Source organism: Engystomops pustulosus, unplaced genomic scaffold (genome assembly GCF_040894005.1).
Source record: "Engystomops pustulosus unplaced genomic scaffold, aEngPut4.maternal MAT_SCAFFOLD_237, whole genome shotgun sequence".
Classification (NCBI taxonomy): Eukaryota; Metazoa; Chordata; class Amphibia; order Anura; family Leptodactylidae; genus Engystomops; species Engystomops pustulosus.
Window position 1 is genome coordinate 91,305 of NW_027285116.1, and position 25,320 is coordinate 116,624.

At 45.0% G+C, this 25,320-nt stretch overlaps 1 protein-coding gene across 3 annotated transcripts in view; it reads right to left on the reverse strand.

Annotated features, from left to right (window-relative positions):
- Window positions 1–25,320, reverse strand: part of LOC140110281 (sperm-associated antigen 17-like) — a 129,322-nt gene that overhangs the window by 64,238 nt on the left and 39,764 nt on the right. For all 3 annotated transcript variants that reach the window (XM_072132127.1, XM_072132126.1, XM_072132125.1), the window contains exons 12-19: window positions 6,017–6,265; window positions 5,911–5,939; window positions 3,178–3,294; window positions 2,943–3,097; window positions 968–1,167; window positions 735–829; window positions 379–621; window positions 96–207 (exon numbers count right to left, since the gene is read on the reverse strand). In XM_072132127.1, the coding sequence (XP_071988228.1) occupies window positions 96–207; window positions 379–621; window positions 735–829; window positions 968–1,167; window positions 2,943–3,097; window positions 3,178–3,294; window positions 5,911–5,939; window positions 6,017–6,265 (1,200 nt within the window). The remainder of the gene's footprint in view (window positions 1–95; window positions 208–378; window positions 622–734; window positions 830–967; window positions 1,168–2,942; window positions 3,098–3,177; window positions 3,295–5,910; window positions 5,940–6,016; window positions 6,266–25,320) is intronic.

Genomic DNA, 25,320 nt, shown 5'->3' on the forward strand with positions numbered 1-25,320 from the left:
TGAGACCCCCAGTGTTCAGGAGACCCTCAAGAAGTCCGACCAATCATGGTAGAGATCACTGGAGGGTGGCGGCTCGTGTTATCATCAGGTTTTACCTTTCTCATAGTGGATGTGCTCCACCTGAATCTGGCCTCCATCTGTCGGGAAGAGGCAGCGGCGGCCCCCCGAGACCTGGATCAGGTGGTCTCCCATGTCGTAGCCTATGAACTGAGACATTGTTTCTGTTACACCGAGGTCGTTAATAAGAGAATCTTATGGATGGGACAAGGTTGGAGAAGGAAAGAAGAACCCACAACAAGATGGAGGCCAAGACGCTCTCCTCCCGTATGTGACGAGGGTTGGGAATCCCGAGACTCGGACCAGGATGAGAACTCTTACTTTATAGACCTTCTTAGGAGGCTCCTCTGTCAGATCTGAAGGGGGTGGCCCTGACTCTGCATCCTTAGCTTCATCCACCTTCTCCTTGACGTTGTGGGCACCGGGGGATCGCCTCCGTTCGGAGTCAGGTCTCTCTCGGCTTCCCGCTCTCTTCTTACTTCCAGATTTACCCCTCTTGACGTTCTTCTTATCCAGTTTGATACGTTCCTCTTCCTTTAGGCGATCTTGTTCTTCTTTCCAGGCCTGTAGATGGAATGTGGTAACTTGAGGAAGACATCTACAAGGAGGAGACACCCCATCACCCGGTGCCCTCCAACACGCTGGACATAGCTCTCGTGTGTGTCACATGTCCTCACCTTCAGGGAGCCCTCACGTATGAACGGGTTGGGGACAGGCTCAGGGCTGGGGTCTTCTGCTCGGCTTCCTGGTCGAGATCCACTTCCCTTTGGACCTGAGGAGCAGAGAACAAGTTTTGCTATTCCGAGAGGTGGAGCACACTATGAAGGGCCAGGCCTCCTCCCTGGGGGTCTCAGAGGCTGGAGGTCCCCCTGGATGACATCACGGGACCTCCCCGCCTCGGTGAACTCACTTCTTGATTTTTTTGGGGAGATGGATTTCTGGGCCCTTTTCTTAGTGGGGGAGACGTCTCGGGTGACGGGGGGCTGGTCCTTTGAGGCCTGCAATTGTTTCAAAACCTCCAGTTCTCTTTCGTCTTTTTCCTCTTGATATTTGGACTCTTCATCTTGAATCCAGTGGGAAATAGAGTCCGCCACAAGCTCGAGGTAGGTTCTGTAAGGATGGAAATGAGTAGACACAGGAGTAAAGATGAACAGGCTGGCACCATTAGTATTGAGGACACACGGGGGCGGTCAATGGAGGCAGACCAGGAACCTGTTATGGGGCCCATGGTGGAGGGTGGAGAGGGGCCCGGACTGCAGGGTACAATGCATCAGGAAGATCTGGTATTCCCCTTCTGCAGCCAGCTGTTCCAAAGTGCTGTGTGTACTATGTATGTGCTGTGTGTACTATGTGTGTTGTGTGTGCTGTGTGTACTATGAATGTGCTGTGTGTGTGTACTATGTGTGTTGTGTGTGCTGTGTGTACTATGTATGTGCTGTGTGTGTGTACTATGTGTGTTGTGTGTGTACTATGAGTGTGCTGAGTTTGTGTACTATGTGTGTTGTGTGTGCTGTGTGTACTATGAATGTGCTGAGTTTGTGTACTATGTGTGTTGTGTGTGCTGTGTGTACTATGAGTGTGCTGAGTTTGTGTACTATGTGTGTTGTGTGTGCTGTGTGTACTATGTATGTGCTGTGTGTGTGTACTATGTGTGTTGTGTGTGCTGTGCGTACTATGTATGTGCTGTGTGTGTGTACTATGTGTGTTGTGTGTGTACTATGAGTGTGCTGAGTTTGTGTACTATGTGTGTTGTGTGTGCTGTGTGTACTATGTATGTGCTGTGTGTGTGTACTATGTGTGTTGTGTGTGCTGTATGTACTATGTATGTGCTGTGTGTGTGTACTATGTGTGTTGTGTGTGCTGTGTGTACTATGTATGTGCTGTGTGTGTACTATGTGTGTTGTGTGTGTACTATGAATGTGCTGAGTTTGTGTACTATGTGTGTTGTGTGTGCTGCGTGTACTATGTATGTGCTGTGTTTGTGTACAATGTGTGTTGTGTGTGCTGTGTGTACTACGTATGTGCTGTGTGTGTGTACTATGTGTGTTGTGTGTGCTGTGTGTACTATGAATGTGCTGTGTGTGTACTATGTGTGTTGTGTGTGCTGTGTCTACTATGAATGTGCTGAGTTTGTGTACTATGTGTGTTGTGTGTGCTGTGTGTACTATGTATGTGCTGTGTGTGTACTATGTGTGTTGTGTGTACTATGAATGTGCTGAGTTTGTGTACTATGTGTGTTGTGTGTGCTGCGTGTACTATGTATGTGTTGTGTTTGTGTACTATGTGTGTTGTGTGTGCTGTGTGTACTATGAATGTGCTGAGTTTGTGTAGTATGTGTGTTGTGTGTGCTGTGTCTACTATGAATGTGCTGAGTTTGTGTACTATGTGTGTTGTGTGTGCTGTGTGTACTATGTGCGTTGTGTGTGCTGTGTGTACTATGTATGTGCTGTGTTTGTGTACTATGTGTGTTGTGTGTGCTGTGTGTACTACGTGTGTTGTGTGTACTATGTGTGTTGTGTGTGCTGTGTGTACTATGTATGTGCTGTGTTTGTGTACTATGTGTGTTGTGTGTGCTGTGTGTACTACGTATGCGCTGTGTTTGTGTACTATGTGTGTTGTGTGCATTGTGTGTACTACATATGTGCTGTGTTTGTGTACCATGTGTCTTGTGTGTGCTGTGTGTACTATGTATGCGCTGTGTTTGTGTACTATGTGCGTTGTGTGTGCTGTGTGTACTACGTATGCGCTGTGTTTGTGTACTATGTGCGTTGTGTGTGCTGTGTGTACTATGTATGTGCTGTGTTTGTGTACCATGTGTCTTGTGTGTGCTGTGTGTACTATGTATGCGTTGTGTTGTGTGAGTTCCAGGTGAGTGTATGTCAGACCTGAAGCTGACGTCGGAATGCAGCGCCATATCCCAGGATTCCCGGCTCTGGCGGAAGGCATCCATGGGATTGTGCAGGATGAGCAGTAGAGAATTGTCCTGGGTGTGATAGTAGGTGTCCATACACGTGTATGACTCCAGGGCGTCATGTATGACCTGCAGCGAGAAGACACGTCAGATGTAAGTCGCCCTGGGAAAGGAAGCAGTGATGCGCCACCATCCCACCAGGACCCCACCTGAACAAGGACAGAAGCCCCATAGTCCTCAGAGTAACACCAATCACTCAGCGATCGCCTCTGCGTCTTCTGGATGTCCTGGAGCTCAGCTCTGGGGGTCTCCTCTCCCCCAAAGTCCTGCAGGAGACATGATGTGATATAGGGGGGTCTCTGCTGGGAGACATGATGTGATATAGAGGGACCTAGGCTGGGAGACATGATGTGATATAGAGGGGGCCTCGGCTGGGGGACATGATGTGATATAGAGGGTCCTCTGCTGGGAGACATGATGTGATATAGAGGGGGCTTCTGCTGGGAGACATGATGTGATATAGAGGGGGCCTCTGCTGGGGGACATGATGTGATATAGAGGGGTCCTCTGCTGGGGGACATGATGTGATATAGAGGGGTCCTCTGCTGGGGGACATGATGTGATATAGAGGGGTCCTCTGCTGGGGGACATGATGTGATATAGAGGGGTCCTCTGCTGGGACACATGATGTGATATAGAGGGGGCCTCTGCTGGGAGACATGATGTGATATAGGGGGGGCCTCTGCTGGGGGACATGATGTGATATAGAGGGGTCCTCTGCTGGGGGACATGATGTGATATAGAGGGACCTCTGCTGGGGGACATGATGTGATATAGAGGGGGCCTCTGCTGGGAGACATGATGTGATATAGAGGGGGCCTCTGCTGGGGGACATGATGTGATATAGGGGGGGCTTCTGCTGGGAGACATGATGTGATATAGGGGGGGCCTCTGCTGGGGGACATGATGTGATATAGAGGGGTCCTCTGCTGGGGGACATGATGTGATATAGAGGGAGCCTCTGCTGGGACACATGATGTGATATAGAGGGGGCCTCTGCTGGGGGACATGATGTGATATAGAGGGGCCTCTGCTGGGGGACATGATGTGATATAGAGGGGCCTCTGCTGGGGGACATGATGTGATATAGAGGGGGCCTCTGCTGGGGGACATGATGTGATATAGAGGGGTCCTCTGCTGGGGGACACGATGGGGGACATTATGTGATATAGAGGGGGCCTCTGCTGGGGGACATGATGTGATATAGAGGGGGCCTCTGCTGGGGGACATGATGTGATATAGAGGGGGCCTCTGCTGGGAGACATGATGTGATATAGAGGGGGCCTCTGCTGGGGGACATGATGTGATATAGGGGGGGCTTCTGCTGGGAGACATGATGTGATATAGGGGGGGCCTCTGCTGGGAGACATGATGTGATATAGAGGGGGCCTCTGCTGGGAGACATGATGTGATATAGAGGGGTCCTCTGCTGGGGGACATGATGTGATATAGAGGGGGCCTCTGCTGGGAGACATGATGTGATATAGAGGGGGCCTCTGCTGGGGGACATGATGTGATATAGGGGGGGCTTCTGCTGGGAGACATGATGTGATATAGGGGGGGCCTCTGCTGGGGGACATGATGTGATATAGAGGGGTCCTCTGCTGGGGGACATGATGTGATATAGAGGGAGCCTCTGCTGGGACACATGATGTGATATAGAGGGGGCCTCTGCTGGGAGACATGATGTGATATAGGGGGGGCCTCTGCTGGGGGACATGATGTGATATAGAGGGGCCTCTGCTGGGGGACATGATGTGATATAGAGGGGCCTCTGCTGGGGGACATGATGTGATATAGAGGGGGCCTCTGCTGGGGGACATGATGTGATATAGAGGGGTCCTCTGCTGGGGGACACGATGGGGGACATTATGTGATATAGAGGGGGCCTCTGCTGGGGGACATGATGTGATATAGAGGGGGCCTCTGCTGGGGGACATGATGTGATATAGAGGGGGCTTCTGCTGGGAGACATGATGTGATATAGAGGGGGCCTCTGCTGGGAGACATGATGTGATATAGAGGGGGCCTCTGCTGGGAGACATGATGTGATATAGAGGGGACTCTGCTGGGAGACATCATGTGATATAGAGGGGCCTCTGCTGGGGGACATGATGTGATATAGGGGGGGCCTCTGCTGGGGGACATGATGTGATATAGAGGGGCCTCTGCTGGGGGACATGATGTGATATAGAGGGGCCTCTGCTGGGAGACATGATGTGATATAGAGGGGGCCTCTGCTGGGGGACATGATGTGATATAGAGGGGGTCTCTGCTGGGGGACATGATGTGATATAGAGGGGGCCTCTGCTGGGGGACATGATGTGATATAGAGGGGGCCTCTGCTGGGGGACATGATGTGATATAGAGGGGGCCTCTGCTGGGGGACATGATGTGATATAGAGGGGGCCTCTGCTGGGGGACATGATGTGATATAGAGGGGGTCTCTGCTGGGGGACATGATGTGATATAGAGGGGGCCTCTGCTGGGGGACATGATGTGATATAGGGGGGGCTTCTGCTGGGAGACATGATGTGATATAGAGGGGGTCTCTGCTGGGAGACATGATGTGATATAGAGGGGCCTCTGCTGGGGGACATGATGTGATATAGAGGGGGCCTCTGCTGGGGGACATGATGTGATATAGAGGGACCTAGGCTGGGAGACATGATGTGATATAGAGGGGGCCTCTGCTGGGGGACATGATGTGATATAGAGGGGGCCTCTGCTGGGGGACATGATGTGATATAGAGGGGGCCTCTGCTGGGGGACATGATGTGATATAGAGGGGGCCTCTGCTGGGAGACAAGGATTACTTGCTCTCACTTTGTGTTACCATTCCGTCCTCTGGGAAAGCTGAGTGCAGGTCACATGTCTCTCACCTGATTGGCCTCTTGTGCTGCGCCTCCCCCTGCAGGTGACAAGTTATTGGTGCAGTCAGATTTGGGTTTGGGTCTCGTCAGCGGTGGCGCTGGGGGCGGTACCTACCGTAATCCTTGTACATCCTCCGAACGCTGGAAATCCTCATCATCTCTTGGGCAAATGCGGTGGGGTTGTCCCAGGGGATGGGGCCGTCTCCCGCCAGCCTCGCCCCGCTGTCCGCCAGCCTCGCCCCGCTGCCCACCAGCCTCGCCCCGCTGCCCGCCAGCTCTCCAAACTCATCAAACCCGCTGAGCTCCAAACTCTCCAGCGTCAGCAGCTTAAATGCCCGCGTGATCTCCTCCCAGGAGCGGGAATCTGAAGAAGAGCGAGACAAATTACCCGTGTTATACCATGTGTACATTATACCCGTGTTATACCATCTGTACATTATACCCGTGTTATACCATCTGTCCATTATACCCGTGTTATACCATCTGTACATTATACCCGTGTTATACCATCTGTCCATTATACCCGTGTTATACCATCTGTCCATTATACCCGTGTTATACCATCTGTACATTGTACCCGTGTTATACCATCTGTACATTGTACCCGTGTTATACCATCTGTACATTATACCCGTGTTATACCATGTGTACATTATACCCGTGTTATACCATCTGTACATTATACCCGTGTTATACCATCTGTCCATTATACCCGTGTTATACCATCTGTACATTGTACCCGTGTTATACCATCTGTACATTATACCCGTGTTATACCATGTGTACATTATACCCGTGTTATACCATCTGTACATTATACCCGTGTTATACCATCTGTCCATTATACCCGTGTTATACCATCTGTACATTATACCCGTGTTATACCATCTGTACATTATACCCGTGTTATACCATGTGTACATTATACCCGTGTTATACCATCTGTCCATTATACCCGTGTTATACCATCTGTCCATTATACCCGTGTTATACCATCTGTCCATTATACCCGTGTTATACCATCTGTACATTATACCCGTGTTATACTATCTGTACATTATACCCGTGTTATACCATGTGTACATTATACCCGTGTTATACCATCTGTACATTATACCCGTGTTATACCATCTGTACATTATACCCGTGTTATACCATCTGTACATTATACCCGTGTTATACCATGTGTACATTATACCCGTGTTATACCATCTGTCCATTATACCCGTGTTATACCATCTGTACATTGTACCCGTGTTATACCATCTGTACATTATACCCGTGTTATACCATGTGTACATTATACCCGTGTTATACCATCTGTACATTATACCCGTGTTATACCATCTGTACATTATACCCGTGTTATACCATCTGTACATTATACCCGTGTTATACCATCTGTCCTTTATACCCGTGTTATACCATCTGTACATTATACCCGTGTTATACCATCTGTCCATTATACCCGTGTTATACCATCTGTCCATTATACCCGTGTTATACCATCTGTACATTATACCCGTGTTATACCATCTGTCCTTTATACCCGTGTTATACCATCTGTACATTATACCCGTGTTATACCATCTGTACATTATACCCGTGTTATACCACCTGTCCTTTATACCCGTGTTATACCATCTGTACATTATACCCGTGTTATACCACCTGTCCTTTATACCCGTGTTATACCATCTGTACATTATACCCGTGTTATACCATGTGTACATTATACCCGTGTTATACCATGTGTACATTATACCCGTGTTATACCATCTGTACATTATACCCGTGTTATACCATCTGTACATTATACCCGTGTTATACCATGTGTACATTATACCCGTGTTATACCATCTGTACATTATACCCGTGTTATACCATCTGTCCTTTATACCCGTGTTATACCATCTGTACATTATACCCGTGTTATACCATCTGTACATTATACCCGTGTTATACCATCTGTCCTTTATACCCGTGTTATACCATCTGTACATTATACCCGTGTTATACCATCTGTACATTATACCCGTGTTATATCATCTGTACATTATACCCGTGTTTTACCATGTGTACATTATACCCGTGTTATACCATCTGTCCTTTATACCCGTGTTATACCATCTGTACATTATACCCGTGTTATACCATCTGTACATTATACCCGTGTTATACCATGTGTACATTATACCCGTGTTATACCATGTGTACATTATACCCGTGTTATACCATCTGTACATTATACCCGTGTTATACCATCTGTACATTATACCCGTGTTATACCATCTGTCCTTTATACCCGTGTTATACCATCTGTACATTATACCCGTGTTATACCATCTGTACATTATACCCGTGTTATACCACCTGTCCTTTATACCCGTGTTATACCATCTGTACATTATACCCGTGTTATACCATCTGTACATTATACCCGTGTTATACCATGTGTACATTATACCCGTGTTATACCATCTGTACATTATACCCGTGTTATACCATCTGTACATTATACCCGTGTTATACCATGTGTACATTATACCCGTGTTATACCATCTGTACATTATACCCGTGTTATACCATCTGTCCTTTATACCCGTGTTATACCATGTGTACATTATACCCGTGTTATACCATCTGTACATTATACCCGTGTTATACCATCTGTCCTTTATACCCGTGTTATACCATCTGTCCATTATACCCGTGTTATACCATCTGTCCATTATACCCGTGTTATACCATCTGTACATTATACCCGTGTTATACCATCTGTCCTTTATACCCGTGTTATACCATCTGTACATTATACCCGTGTTATACCATCTGTACATTATACCCGTGTTATACCACCTGTCCTTTATACCCGTGTTATACCATCTGTACATTATACCCGTGTTATACCATCTGTACATTATACCCGTGTTATACCATGTGTACATTATACCCGTGTTATACCATCTGTACATTATACCCGTGTTATACCATCTGTACATTATACCCGTGTTATACCATCTGTCCTTTATACCCGTGTTATACCATCTGTACATTATACCCGTGTTATACCATCTGTACATTATACCCGTGTTATACCATCTGTCCATTATACCCGTGTTATACCATCTGTACATTATACCCGTGTTATACCATCTGTACATTATACCCGTGTTATACCATGTGTACATTATACCAGTGTTATACCATCTGTCCATTATACCCGTGTTATACCATCTGTACATTATACCCGTGTTATACCATCTGTACATTATACCAGTGTTATGCCATCTGTCCATTATACCCGTGTTATGCCATCTGTCCATTATACCCGTGTTATGCCATGTGTACATTATACCCGTGTTATACCATCTGTACATTATACCCGTGTTATACCATCTGTCCATTATACCCGTGTTATATCATCTGTACATTATACCCGTGTTATACCATCTGTACATTATACCCGTGTTATACCATCTGTACATTGTACCCGTGTTATACCATCTGTACATTGTACCCGTGTTATACCATCTGTACATTATACCCGTGTTATACCATGTGTACATTATACCCGTGTTATACCATCTGTCCATTATACCCGTGTTATACCATCTGTACATTATACCCGTGTTATACCATCTGTACATTATACCCGTGTTATACCATCTGTCCATTATACCCGTGTTACACCATCTGTACATTATACCCGTGTTACACCATGTGTACATTATACCCGTGTTATACCATCTGTGCATTATACCCGTGTTATACCATCTGTCCATTATACCCGTGTTATACCATCTGTACATTATACCCGTGTTATACCATCTGTCCATTATACCCGTGTTATACCATCTGTACATTGTACCCGTGTTATACCATCTGTACATTGTACCCGTGTTATACCATGTGTACATTATACCCGTGTTATACCATCTGTACATTATACCCGTGTTATACCATCTGTCCATTATACCCGTGTTATACCATCTGTACATTATACCCGTGTTATACCATCTGTACATTATACCCGTGTTATACCATGTGTACATTATACCCGTGTTATGCCATCTGTCCATTATACCCGTGTTATGCCATCTGTACATTATACCCGTGTTATACCATGTGTACATTATACCCGTTTTATACCATCTGTACATTATACCCGTGTTATACCATCTGTACATTATACCCGTGTTATACCATCTGTCCATTATACCCGTGTTATACCATCTGTCCATTATACCCGTGTTATACCATCTGTCCATTATACCCGTGTTATACCATCTGTACATTATACCCGTGTTATACCATCTGTACATTATACCCGTGTTATACCATCTGTACATTATACCCGTGTTATACCATCTGTACATTATACCCGTGTTATACCATCTGTACATTATACCCGTGTTATACCATCTGTACATTATACCCGTGTTATACCATCTGTACATTATACCCGTGTTATACCATGTGTACATTATACCCGTGTTATACCATCTGTCCATTATACCCGTGTTATACCATCTGTCCATTATACCCGTGTTATACCATCTGTACATTGTACCCGTGTTATACCATCTGTACATTATACCCGTGTTATACCATGTGTACATTATACCCGTGTTATACCATCTGTACATTATACCCGTGTTATACCATCTGTACATTATACCCGTGTTATACCATCTGTACATTATACCCGTGTTATACCATCTGTACATTATACCCGTGTTATACCATCTGTCCTTTATACCCGTGTTATACCATCTGTACATTATACCCGTGTTATACCATCTGTCCATTATACCCGTGTTATACCATCTGTACATTATACCCGTGTTATACCATCTGTCCTTTATACCCGTGTTATACTATCTGTCCTTTATACCCGTGTTATACCATCTGTACATTATACCCGTGTTATACCATCTGTACATTATACCCGTGTTATACCACCTGTCCTTTATACCCGTGTTATACCATCTGTACATTATACCCGTGTTATACCACCTGTCCTTTATACCCGTGTTATACCATCTGTACATTATACCCGTGTTATACCATCTGTACATTATACCCGTGTTATACCATGTGTACATTATACCCGTGTTATACCATCTGTCCATTATACCCGTGTTATACCATCTGTCCTTTATACCCGTGTTATACCATCTGTACATTATACCCGTGTTATACCATGTGTACATTATACCCGTGTTATACCATCTGTACATTATACCCGTGTTATACCATGTGTACATTATACCCGTGTTATACCATCTGTACATTATACCCGTGTTATACCATCTGTCCTTTATACCCGTGTTATACCATCTGTACATTATACCCGTGTTATACCATCTGTACATTATACCCGTGTTATACCATCTGTCCATTATACCCGTGTTATACCATCTGTCCATTATACCCGTGTTATACCATCTGTCCTTTATACCCGTGTTATACCATCTGTGCATTATACCCGTGTTATACCATCTGTACATTATACCCGTGTTATACCATCTGTCCTTTATACCCGTGTTATACCATCTGTACATTATACCCGTGTTATACCATCTGTACATTATACCCGTGTTATACCATCTGTCCTTTATACCCGTGTTATACCATCTGTACATTATACCCGTGTTATACCATCTGTACATTATACCCGTGTTATACCATCTGTCCTTTATACCCGTGTTATACCATCTGTACATTATACCCGTGTTATACCATCTGTACATTATACCCGTGTTATACCATCTGTCCTTTATACCCGTGTTATACCATCTGTCCATTATACCCGTGTTATACCATCTGTACATTATACCCGTGTTATACCATCTGTCCATTATACCCGTGTTATACCATCTGTACATTATACCCGTGTTATACCATCTGTCCTTTATACCCGTGTTATACCATCTGTCCATTATACCCGTGTTATACCATCTGTACATTATACCCGTGTTATACCACCTGTCCTTTATACCCGTGTTATACCATCTGTACATTATACCCGTGTTATACCATGTGTACATTATACCCGTGTTATACCATCTGTACATTATACCCGTGTTATACCATCTGTACATTATACCCGTGTTATACCATCTGTCCTTTATACCCGTGTTATACCATCTGTCCATTATACCCGTGTTATACCATCTGTCCATTATACCCGTGTTATACCATCTGTACATTATACCCGTGTTATACCATCTGTCCTTTATACCCGTGTTATACCATCTGTACATTATACCCGTGTTATACCATCTGTACATTATACCCGTGTTATACCACCTGTCCTTTATACCCGTGTTATACCATCTGTACATTATACCCGTGTTATACCATCTGTGCATTATACCCGTGTTATACCATCTGTGCATTATACCCGTGTTATACCATCTGTACATTATACCCGTGTTATACCATCTGTCCATTATACCCGTGTTATACCACCTGTCCATTATACCCGTGTTATACCACCTGTACATTATACCCGTGTTATACCATCTGTCCATTATACCCGTGTTATACCATCTGTGCATTATACCCGTGTTATACCATCTGTCCATTATACCCGTGTTATACCATCTGTGCATTATACCCGTGTTATACCATCTGTCCATTATACCCGTGTTATACCATCTGTACAATATACCCGTGTTATACCACCTGTACATTATACCCGTGTTATACCACCTGTACATTATACCCGTGTTATACCATCTGTACATTATACCCGTGTTATACCATGTGTACATTATACCCGTGTTATACCATCTGTACATTATACCCGTGTTATACCATCTGTACATTATACCCGTGTTATACCATCTGTCCTTTATACCCGTGTTATACCATCTGTACATTATACCCGTGTTATACCATCTGTACATTATACCCGTGTTATACCATCTGTACATTATACCCGTGTTATACCATCTGTACATTATACCCGTGTTATACCATCTGTACATTATACCCGTGTTATACCATCTGTCCTTTATACCCGTGTTATACCATCTGTACATTATACCCGTGTTATACCATCTGTACATTATACCCGTGTTATACCATCTGTCCATTATACCCGTGTTATACCATCTGTACATTATACCCGTGTTATACCATGTGTACATTATACCAGTGTTATACCATCTGTCCATTATACCCGTGTTATACCATCTGTACATTATACCCGTGTTATACCATCTGTACATTATACCAGTGTTATGCCATCTGTCCATTATACCCGTGTTATGCCATCTGTCCATTATACCCGTGTTATGCCATCTGTACATTATACCCGTGTTATGCCATGTGTACATTATACCCGTGTTATACCATCTGTACATTATACCCGTGTTATACCATGTGTACATTATACCCGTGTTATACCATCTGTACATTATACCCGTGTTATGCCATCTGTACATTATACCCGTGTTATACCATCTGTACATTATACCCGTGTTATACCATCTGTCCATTATACCCGTGTTATACCATCTGTACATTATACCCGTGTTATACCATCTGTCCTTTATACCCGTGTTATACCATCTGTACATTATACCCGTGTTATACCATGTGTACATTATACCCGTGTTATACCATCTGTCCATTATACCCGTGTTATACCATCTGTCCATTATACCCGTGTTATACCATGTGTACATTATACCCGTGTTATGCCATCTGTACATTATACCCGTGTTATGCCATCTGTCCATTATACCCGTGTTATGCCATCTGTACATTATACCCGTGTTATGCCATCTGTACATTATACCCGTGTTATACCATCTGTACATTATACCCGTGTTATACCATCTGTCCATTATACCCGTGTTATACCATCTGTACATTATACCCGTGTTATACCATCTGTACATTATACCCGTGTTATGCCATCTGTACATTATACCCGTGTTATGCCATGTGTACATTATACCCGTGTTATACCATCTGTCCATTATACCCGTGTTATGCCATCTGTACATTATACCCGTGTTATACCATGTGTACATTATACCCGTGTTATACCATCTGTCCATTATACCCGTGTTATGCCATCTGTACATTATACCCGTGTTATGCCATCTGTCCATTATACCCGTGTTATACCATCTGTACATTATACCCGTGTTATACTATCTGTACATTATACCCGTGTTATGCCATCTGTCCATTATACCCGTGTTATACCATCTGTCCATTATACCCGTGTTATACCATGTGTACATTATACCTGTGTTATGCCATCTGTACATTATACCCGTGTTATGCCATCTGTCCATTATACCCGTGTTATACCATCTGTCCATTATACCCGTGTTATACCATGTGTACATTATACCTGTGTTATACCATCTGTACATTATACCCGTGTTATACCATCTGTACATTATACCCGTGTTATACCATCTGTACATTATACCCGTGTTATACCATCTGTACATTGTACCCGTGTTATACCATCTGTCCATTATACCCGTGTTATACCATCTGTACATTATACCCGTGTTATACCACCTGTCCTTTATACCCGTGTTATACCATCTGTACATTATACCCGTGTTATACCATGTGTACATTATACCCGTGTTATACCATCTGTACATTATACCCGTGTTATACCATGTGTACATTATACCCGTGTTATACCATCTGTACATTATACCCGTGTTATACCATCTGTACATTATACCCGTGTTATACCATCTGTCCATTATACCCGTGTTATACCATCTGTCCTTTATACCCGTGTTATACCATCTGTCCATTATACCCGTGTTATACCATCTGTACATTATACCCGTGTTATACCATCTGTCCATTATACCCGTGTTATACCATCTGTCCATTATACCCGTGTTATACCATCTGTCCATTATACCCGTGTTATATCATCTGTACATTATACCCGTGTTATACCATCTGTACATTATACCCGTGTTATATCATCTGTACATTATACCCGTGTTATACCATCTGTACATTATACCCGTGTTATACCATGTGTACATTATACCCGTGTTATACCATCTGTCCATTATACCCGTGTTATACCATCTGTACATTATACCCGTGTTATACCATCTGTACATTATACCAGTGTTATACCATCTGTCCATTATACCCGTGTTATACCATCTGTACATTATACCCGTGTTATACCATCTGTACATTATACCAGTGTTATGCCATCTGTCCATTATACCCGTGTTATGCCATCTGTCCATTATACCCGTGTTATGCCATCTGTACATTATACCCGTGTTATGCCATGTGTACATTATACCCGTGTTATACCATCTGTACATTATACCCGTGTTATACCATGTGTACATTATACCCGTGTTATACCATCTGTACATTATACCCGTGTTATGCCATCTGTACATTATACCCGTGTTATACCATCTGTACATTATACCCGTGTTATACCATCTGTCCATTATACCCGTGTTATACCATCTGTACATTATACCCGTGTTATACCATCTGTCCTTTATACCCGTGTTATACCATCTGTACATTATACCCGTGTTATACCATGTGTACATTATACCCGTGTTATACCATCTGTCCATTATACCCGTGTTATACCATCTGTCCATTATACCCGTGTTATACCATGTGTACATTATACCCGTGTTATGCCATCTGTACATTATACCCGTGTTATGCCATCTGTCCATTATACCCGTGTTATGCCATCTGTACATTATACCCGTGTTATGCCATCTGTACATTATACCCGTGTTATACCATCTGTACATTATACCCGTGTTATACCATCTGTCCATTATACCCGTGTTATACCATCTGTACATTATACCCGTGTTATACCATCTGTACATTATACCCGTGTTATGCCATCTGTACATTATACCCGTGTTATGCCATGTGTACATTATACCCGTGTTATACCATCTGTCCATTATACCCGTGTTATGCCATCTGTACATTATACCCGTGTTATGCCATGTGTACATTATACCCGTGTTATACCATCTGTCCATTATACCCGTGTTATGCCATCTGTACATTATACCCGTGTTATGCCATCTGTCCATTATACCCGTGTTATACCATCTGTACATTATACCCGTGTTATACTATCTGTACATTATACCCGTGTTATGCCATCTGTCCATTATACCCGTGTTATACCATCTGTCCATTATACCCGTGTTATACCATGTGTACATTATACCTGTGTTATGCCATCTGTACATTATACCCGTGTTATGCCATCTGTCCATTATACCCGTGTTATACCATCTGTCCATTATACCCGTGTTATACCATGTGTACATTATACCTGTGTTATACCATCTGTACATTATACCCGTGTTATACCATCTGTACATTATACCCGTGTTATACCATCTGTACATTATACCCGTGTTATACCATCTGTACATTATACCCGTGTTATACCATCTGTACATTGTACCCGTGTTATACCATCTGTCCATTATACCCGTGTTATACCATCTGTACATTATACCCGTGTTATACCACCTGTCCTTTATACCCGTGTTATACCATCTGTACATTATACCCGTGTTATACCATGTGTACATTATACCCGTGTTATACCATCTGTACATTATACCCGTGTTATACCATGTGTACATTATACCCGTGTTATACCATCTGTACATTATACCCGTGTTATACCATCTGTACATTATACCCGTGTTATACCATCTGTCCATTATACCCGTGTTATACCATCTGTCCTTTATACCCGTGTTATACCATCTGTCCATTATACCCGTGTTATACCATCTGTACATTATACCCGTGTTATACCATCTGTCCATTATACCCGTGTTATACCATCTGTCCATTATACCCGTGTTATACCATCTGTCCATTATACCCGTGTTATACCATCTGTCCATTATACCCGTGTTATACCATCTGTCCATTATACCCGTGTTATACCATCTGTACATTATACCCGTGTTATACCATCTGTCCATTATACCCGTGTTATACCATCTGTCCATTATACCCGTGTTATACCATCTGTCCATTATACCCGTGTTATATCATCTGTACATTATACCCGTGTTATACCATGTGTACATTATACCCGTGTTATACCATCTGTCCATTATACCCGTGTTATACCATCTGTACATTATACCCGTGTTATACCATGTGTACATTATACCCGTGTTATACCATCTGTACATTATACCCGTGTTATACCATGTGTACATTATACCCGTGTTATACCATGTGTACATTATACCCGTGTTATACCATCTGTACATTATACCCGTGTTATACCATCTGTACATTATACCCGTGTTATACCATCTGTCCATTATACCCGTGTTATACCATCTGTACATTATACCCGTGTTACACCATCTGTACATTATACCCGTGTTACGCCATCTGTCCATTATACCCGTGTTATGCCATCTGTACATTATACCCGTGTTATACCATCTGTACATTATACCCGTGTTATACCATCTGTACATTATACCCGTGTTATACCATGTGTACATTATACCCGTGTTATACCATCTGTCCATTATACCCGTGTTATACCATCTGTACATTATACCCGTGTTATACCATCTGTCCATTATACCCGTGTTATACCATCTGTACATTATACCCGTGTTATACCATCTGTCCATTATACCCGTGTTATACCATCTGTCCATTATACCCGTGTTATACCATCTGTACATTATACCCGTGTTATACCATCTGTCCATTATACCCGTGTTATACCATCTGTACATTGTACCCGTGTTATACCATCTGTACATTATACCCGTGTTACACCATCTGTCCATTATACCCGTGTTATACCATCTGTACATTATACCCGTGTTATACCATCTGTCCATTATACCCGTGTTATACCATCTGTACATTATACCCGTGTTACACCATCTGTCCATTATACCCGTGTTATACCATCTGTACATTATACCCGTGTTACACCATCTGTACATTATACCCGTGTTACACCATCTGTACATTATACCCGTGTTATACCATGTGTACATTATACCCGTGTTATACCATCTGTCCATTATACCCGTGTTATGCCATCTGTACATTATACCCGTGTTATACCATGTGTACATTATACCCGTGTTATACCATCTGTACATTATACCCGTGTTATACCATCTGTACATTATACCCGTGTTATACCATCTGTCCATTATACCCGTGTTATACCATCTGTACATTATACCCGTGTTATACCATCTGTACATTATACCCGTGTTATACCATCTGTCCATTATACCCGTGTTATACCATCTGTACATTATACCCGTGTTATACCATCTGTCCATTATACCCGTGTTATACCATCTGTCCATTATACCCGTGTTATACCATCTGTACATTATACCCGTGTTATACCATCTGTCCATTATACCCGTGTTATACCATCTGTCCATTATACCCGTGTTATACCATCTGTCCATTATACCCGTGTTATACCATCTGTACATTATACCCGTGTTATACCATCTGTACATTATACCCGTGTTATACCATCTGTACATTATACCCGTGTTATACCATCTGTACATTATACCCGTGTTATACCATCTGTACATTATACCCGTGTTATACCATCTGTACATTATACCCGTGTTACGCCATCTGTCCATTATACCCGTGTTACGCCATCTGTCCATTATACCCGTGTTATGCCATCTGTACATTATACCCGTGTTATACCATGTGTACATTATACCCGTGTTATACCATCTGTCCATTATACCCGTGTTATACCATCTGTACATTATACCCGTGTTACACCATCTGTACATTATACCCGTGTTACACCATCTGTCCATTATACCCGTGTTATACCATCTGTACATTATACCCGTGTTATACCATCTGTCCATTATACCCGTGTTATACCATCTGTACATTATACCCGTGTTACACCATCTGTCCATTATACCCGTGTTATACCATCTGTACATTATACCCGTGTTACACCATCTGTACATTATACCCGTGTTACACCATCTGTACATTATACCCGTGTTATACCATGTGTACATTATACCCGTGTTATACCATCTGTCCATTATACCCGTGTTATGCCATCTGTACATTATACCCGTGTTATGCCATGTGTACATTATACCCGTGTTATACCATCTGTACATTATACCCGTGTTATACCATCTGTACATTATACCCGTGTTATACCATCTGTACATTATACCCGTGTTATACCATCTGTACATTATACCCGTGTTATACCATCTGTACATTATACCCGTGTTATACCATCTGTCCATTATACCCGTGTTATACCATCTGTCCATTATACCCGTGTTATACCATCTGTACATTATACCCGTGTTATACCATCTGTCCATTATACCCGTGTTATACCATCTGTCCATTATACCCGTGTTATACCATCTGTACATTATACCCGTGTTATACCATCTGTCCATTATACCCGTGTTATACCATCTGTCCATTATACCCGTGTTATACCATCTGTCCATTATACCCGTGTTATACCATCTGTACATTATACCCGTGTTATACCATCTGTACATTATACCCGTGTTATACCATCTGTCCATTATACCCGTGTTATACCATGTGTACATTATACCCGTGTTATACCATCTGTCCATTATACCCGTGTTATACCATCTGTCCATTATACCCGTGTTATACCATCTGTACATTATACCCGTGTTATACCATCTGTCCATTATACCCGTGTTATACCATCTGTACATTATACCCGTGTTATACCATCTGTCCATTATACCCGTGTTATACCATCTGTACATTATACCCGTGTTATACCATCTGTACATTATACCCGTGTTATACCATCTGTCCATTATACCCGTGTTATACCATCTGTCCATTATACCCGTGTTATACCATCTGTACATTATACCCGTGTTATACCATCTGTCCATTATACCCGTGTTATACCATCTGTACATTATACCCGTGTTATACCATCTGTCCATTATACCCGTGTTATACCATCTGTACATTATACCCGTGTTATACCATCTGTACATTATACCCGTGTTATACCATCTGTACATTATACCCGTGTTATACCATCTGTCCATTATACCCGTGTTATACCACCTGTACATTATACCCGTGTTATACCACCTGTACATTATACCCGTGTTATACCATGTGTACATTATACCCGTGTTATACCATCTGTACATTATACCCGTGTTATACCATCTGTACATTATACCCGTGTTATACCATCTGTACATTGTACCCGTGTTATACTATCTGTACATTATACCCGTGTTATACCATGTGTACATTATACCCGTGTTATACCATCTGTACATTATACCCGTGTTATACCATCTGTACATTATACCCGTGTTATGCCATCTGTCCATTATACCCGTGTTATACCATCTGTACATTATACCCGTGTTATACCATCTGTACATTATACCCGTGTTATACCATCTGTAGATCTTTTATTAAAATATATAATACAAAACATAAAACAAACATTATGTACAATATATACTAAATATTTACAACAACTCACCTGTGTCACAAATGCACCCGCTGCCGCTGTCCCGCTCCCCGGCCTGGACTCACCTCTCCACGCTCCTGGCTCTACTCCTGCTAGGCCGCGCGCGACTTAAAGGGCCAGAGTCCTCCTGATTGGCTCATGCTAATCCGGCTCGCCCTTATAATCCGGCACCTTCCTTCACTCCCCGCCGGATCTTCAACATCATTTCCTGCTAAGAGAACGCCCTCCAGTGTTTCCTGTGTTCCAGCGTTACCAGCGATCCTCTGTGTTGCTACCATCGCTGTGACCTGCTGTGCCTTCCAGGGTTCCTGTCCAGGGGAATCTACTGTCTGTGCCAACCTCACCAGTGTTCCTCTGTGTGCCAGTGTATCAGCATTCCTCCGTGTTTCCTGCAGTCATCTCAGGTTTGGAATGTTCCTAACCACCTCATCCACCGGGAGGATTTTACGCTGCGTCGATACTAAACACCGTGCGTTCCACGTGTGGTACCTGACCACTAGACTGACTAGGAATAACGTGCAGCGGTCCCGGCCACCCAGGCCTCTGAATGCTCCATAGGCCCACTCCGCATAGGAGAGACCGGCCAACCCGGGCCAATGGATGGAAGCGCCCACCCGGTTGTACACCTCTGTGTTAAAGGGACAATGAAGCAGGAAGTGGTCCATGCTCTCCAGCAGGCCACCGCACTCCTCCCGGGGACAACCCCTTTCCTCAGAGCTCCTACACTTCAGATTGTCCCTCACACACAGCTTTCCATGGAAGCAGCGCCAAGTCACGTCCCAAAACTTCAAGGGGATCCTGATGGAATTCAATAAACTCAAACCCACCCCCAGATCCCGACTTGGGCAATCCCTGAGGGCCAGAGGCTTCTGGAAATGGGTCAACAGAACCCTCTTGTCAAGGAGTTTCCTCGACATGGTCCTGATCTCCCACATTCCCAGACCCCACCGGCGAATCACCTTCAGAACCGGGGTAGCGTAAGCCGGAAGATGCCCATGTGGTGTACGGAGATCCTTCACTCCATTCCTGGAAGAAAGGCCCAAACCATCCCCTACAGGAGTATACCCACGGAGGAGCCCATCCCCTGCAGGAGTATATCCACGGAGGAGCCCATCCCCTACAGGAGTATACCCACGGAGGAGCCCATCCCCTGCAGGAGTATACCCACGGAGGAGCCCATCCCCTGCAGGAGTATACCCACGGAGGAGCCCATCCCCTACAGGAGTATGCCCACGGAGGAGCCCATCCCCTGCAGGAGTATACCCACAGAGGAGCCCATCCCCTGCACCCACGGAGGAGCCCATCCCCTACAGGAGTATACCCACGGAGGAGCCCATCCCCTGCAGGAGTATACCCACGGAGGAGCCCATCCCCTGCACCCACGGAGGAGCCCATCCCCTGCAGGAGTATACCCACGGAGGAGCCCATCCCCTGCAGGAGTATACCCACGGAGGAGCCCATCCCCTACAGGAGTATACCCACAGAGGAGCCCATCCCCTGCAGGAGTATACCCACGGAGGAGCCCATCCCCTGCAGGAGTATACCCACGGAGGAGCCCTCTCTTTCCAGAGGTTTGCTACATTGATCTTAAGAAAGGTATTCACTAGGAACACCACAGGGTTGACCATACACAACCCTCCTTGTCTCCTCGTGCGGTAAGTAACCTCCCTCTTGATAAGGTTCAGCCTATTCCCCCATAACAGCTGGAAGAACAGACTGTAGACCCGAGTCCAGAGGGGTTCTGGCAACATGCACACACTGCCCAGATAAATCAGCAATGGGAGCGGTTCTCAAGTGACCACCATCCACAATGCTAACTGAGAAATGCTGAAGAGGAGCCTCCCTGTCACAGCCTCCAAAGGCTTATTGCTACTAATGGGAAAACGATACCCATCCGCGGCTACTGGCACGACCACACATTAACCATCGGGGATACCGAGTTTACCAGACAGTAACTTCTCCCTGGTGTTGGGTACCAATGTCCTCCGCCACTGCTATCCTGAAGGGCTGAAGGCTCTCCAGAACTCCCTATCTACAATGCTAAGTGATTCTTGGAAGGTAATTCCATGTAAGTCCTGGCGGTGTAAGAGAAGTTTACTGGCCCCGATGGAGAAATTTGCAGAGTCCGGATCAAGCAACAAGAAGAGTCTGCGCCACTCGCAGAGATGGACCTGTGGACGAGTCTTCAGGCTGATAGGCACGCCATAGGAGAATTGATGGACTTATCTCTCTAGTGGGCGAGTGCCTGAAAGAATCGGTCCGCAAAGGGATGACGGGCAATAGTCTCAACTGTGGCGCCAGAGGAAGACTCTGAGTATGCATCAGGGCCTGCTTCACTTATGACAAACTGTACCATGGATTTGTACCATGACCAGTCCGGACGCTTTGGCGCACTGAAGACTAAAGCCACCCTCCGGAAGCAGTTCTACTAGGTGACCTTGAAACCCGACATCGAGGCCTGGTGTAGGGAGTGTCCAGACTTTGCCATCGCTCGGGGAGAGCGACATAATCAGAGGGCCCCTGTACATCCCATTGTGAACCAACCCCCTCTGGAGATTGTGGCCCTCCACCACGTGAAGTTGGAGCCCAGCAGGTCCAGTCATACCTATGCAATGACTATCATCGACCACTATACCAAGTTTGTAGTCACAGTGCCAGTCAGAGACCTATCTGTAAGGACCACCGCGGGGGCCCTTTGGAAGAGCTTCATCCTCCCCTACGGCTGTCCAGAGAAAATCCTAACGGACCAGGGGACGGCGTTTGAATCCCAGGTGTTCCAAGAACTGTGTACCCTCTATGGCTGTAAAAAAAATGAGGACCACGGCCTAGCACCTGCAGGGTAATGGACTAAAATTTAACCCAGACCAGATCCTCATCAACATGGCCCTGATGACTGGCTGAAGCTTCTACCGGAGCTGGTGTATGTGCACAGTAAGACCACTCGTGGCTCCACCAGATACACACCCTACTAACCGATGCTCGGGAAACACGGCCATCTCCCTGCAGATATGCCCGGGACATGGAAGCCCCCCACTCCCAATCTCTGCTCCCCCAGACTGATTGGGTCCAGGAACACTAGAGGCGCCTGGCAGATGCCAGAGAAATTGTGTATTTGAGGGTAGAGGAGGCCTGACATAAGCAAAAGAGAGACTTTGACCGCCATGCTTGTGCAGAACCTCTTACCCCCGAAGGAGTGCGGCTGCGGAACCACCACCCCACCAGTAAGCTAGATGGGCGATGGGAGTGCGAGCCATCCCTAGTAAGAGACAGTCTCTCCCCTGAAGCCTACGAGATTATGAGAGGAGACCGTCCATCCCTCCGGGTACACAGGAACCGGCTGAAGAGATGTCTGCGATCCTTCACCCCTGTGTCTACATCCCTGAGTCCAACACCCAGTCCAAGAGACCCTCTGTGGTCGTCTACCCCGGTTCTCTCGAGCTTATGACTGTACCCCAACTTTGTGTGCTTGTTTCCACAAGAGTAAGATCCAGCCCGGAGTCCCCGATACTGCTGCCACTGGAGGATGACCTGAGCCTGCTGCCCCCATCCCTCCCGAGACACCAGCACCTTCAGCTCCCGTGCCTGACAGCAAGGACATTGAGGAAGAGATTTTATGTCACGTTTTAAGCTGTGCACCCATTAAGCTGGTAAAACCAATGCGAATATATTTGCATATATTTAGTGGCAGTTCCTATAAGTTAATCTTTGCAGCTATGTGGATAAGACTGTGTCTGACCGTCTTTGTATTTGTCAGATCCTGACCGCAGGCTTACGCCTGAGACTGAAGCTCCATATTTGTGTGGTCTCCCCTACACTGCACATGCCGGCACTTTACCACCTGCCCCCTACATGCTGTGGTGTGCATGGACCCCCTGGAGGCCATAGCTGCTGGCCAGCTTTAGTCTACATTCCCATCCGGTCCATGCCTGCTACATGTTAGCTTGCCTCCGTCTGATCCCTGGATACGGCTGTTACCACCACAGGCTCCCCATCCATTACCCAGGGACTTATCTTACAGACACTTGGGGTTGCCCCAGGGAGAACCAGTACATCAGCCTCTCCCTACATATTTCTTGCACACACAACCTGCTGGAGAGCTGCCAGGCTGTAGGACAGCCCTCCGGTCCAAATCCCAAGCACCGGGACCTCAGCGTGCCCTGGGCCGCAACCGGCAGCCCCTCCGGTATTCTGGGCCCCGGCTGCCTCCAGACCACAAGAAAAGGCTACAGCGGCACACTTACTGACCTGGGGTGCAGTAATTACCTATGTTATAGCGGCACACATACTGACCTCGGGTGCAGTAATTACCTATGTTATAGCGGCACACATATTGACCTCGGGTGCAGTAATTACCTATGTTATAGCGGCACACATACTGACCTCGGGTGCAGTAATTACCTATGTTATAGCGGCACACATACTGACCTCGGGTGCAGTAATTACCTATGTTATAGCAGCACACATATTGACCTCGGGTGCAGTAATTACCTTTGTTATAGCGGCACACATACTGACCTCGGGTGCAGTAATTACCTTTGTTATAGCGGCACACATACTGACCTCTGGTGCAGTAATTACCTTTGTTATAGCGGTACACATACTGACCTGGGGTGCAGTAATTACCTATGTTATAGCGGTACACATACTGACCTCGGGTGCAGTAATTACCTATGTTATAGCGGCACACATACTGACCTGAGGTGCAGTAATTACCTATGTTATAGCGGCACACATACTGACCTGGGGTGCAGTAATTACCTATGTTATCGCGGCACACATACTGACCTGGGTTGCAGTAATTACCTATGTTATAGCGGCACACA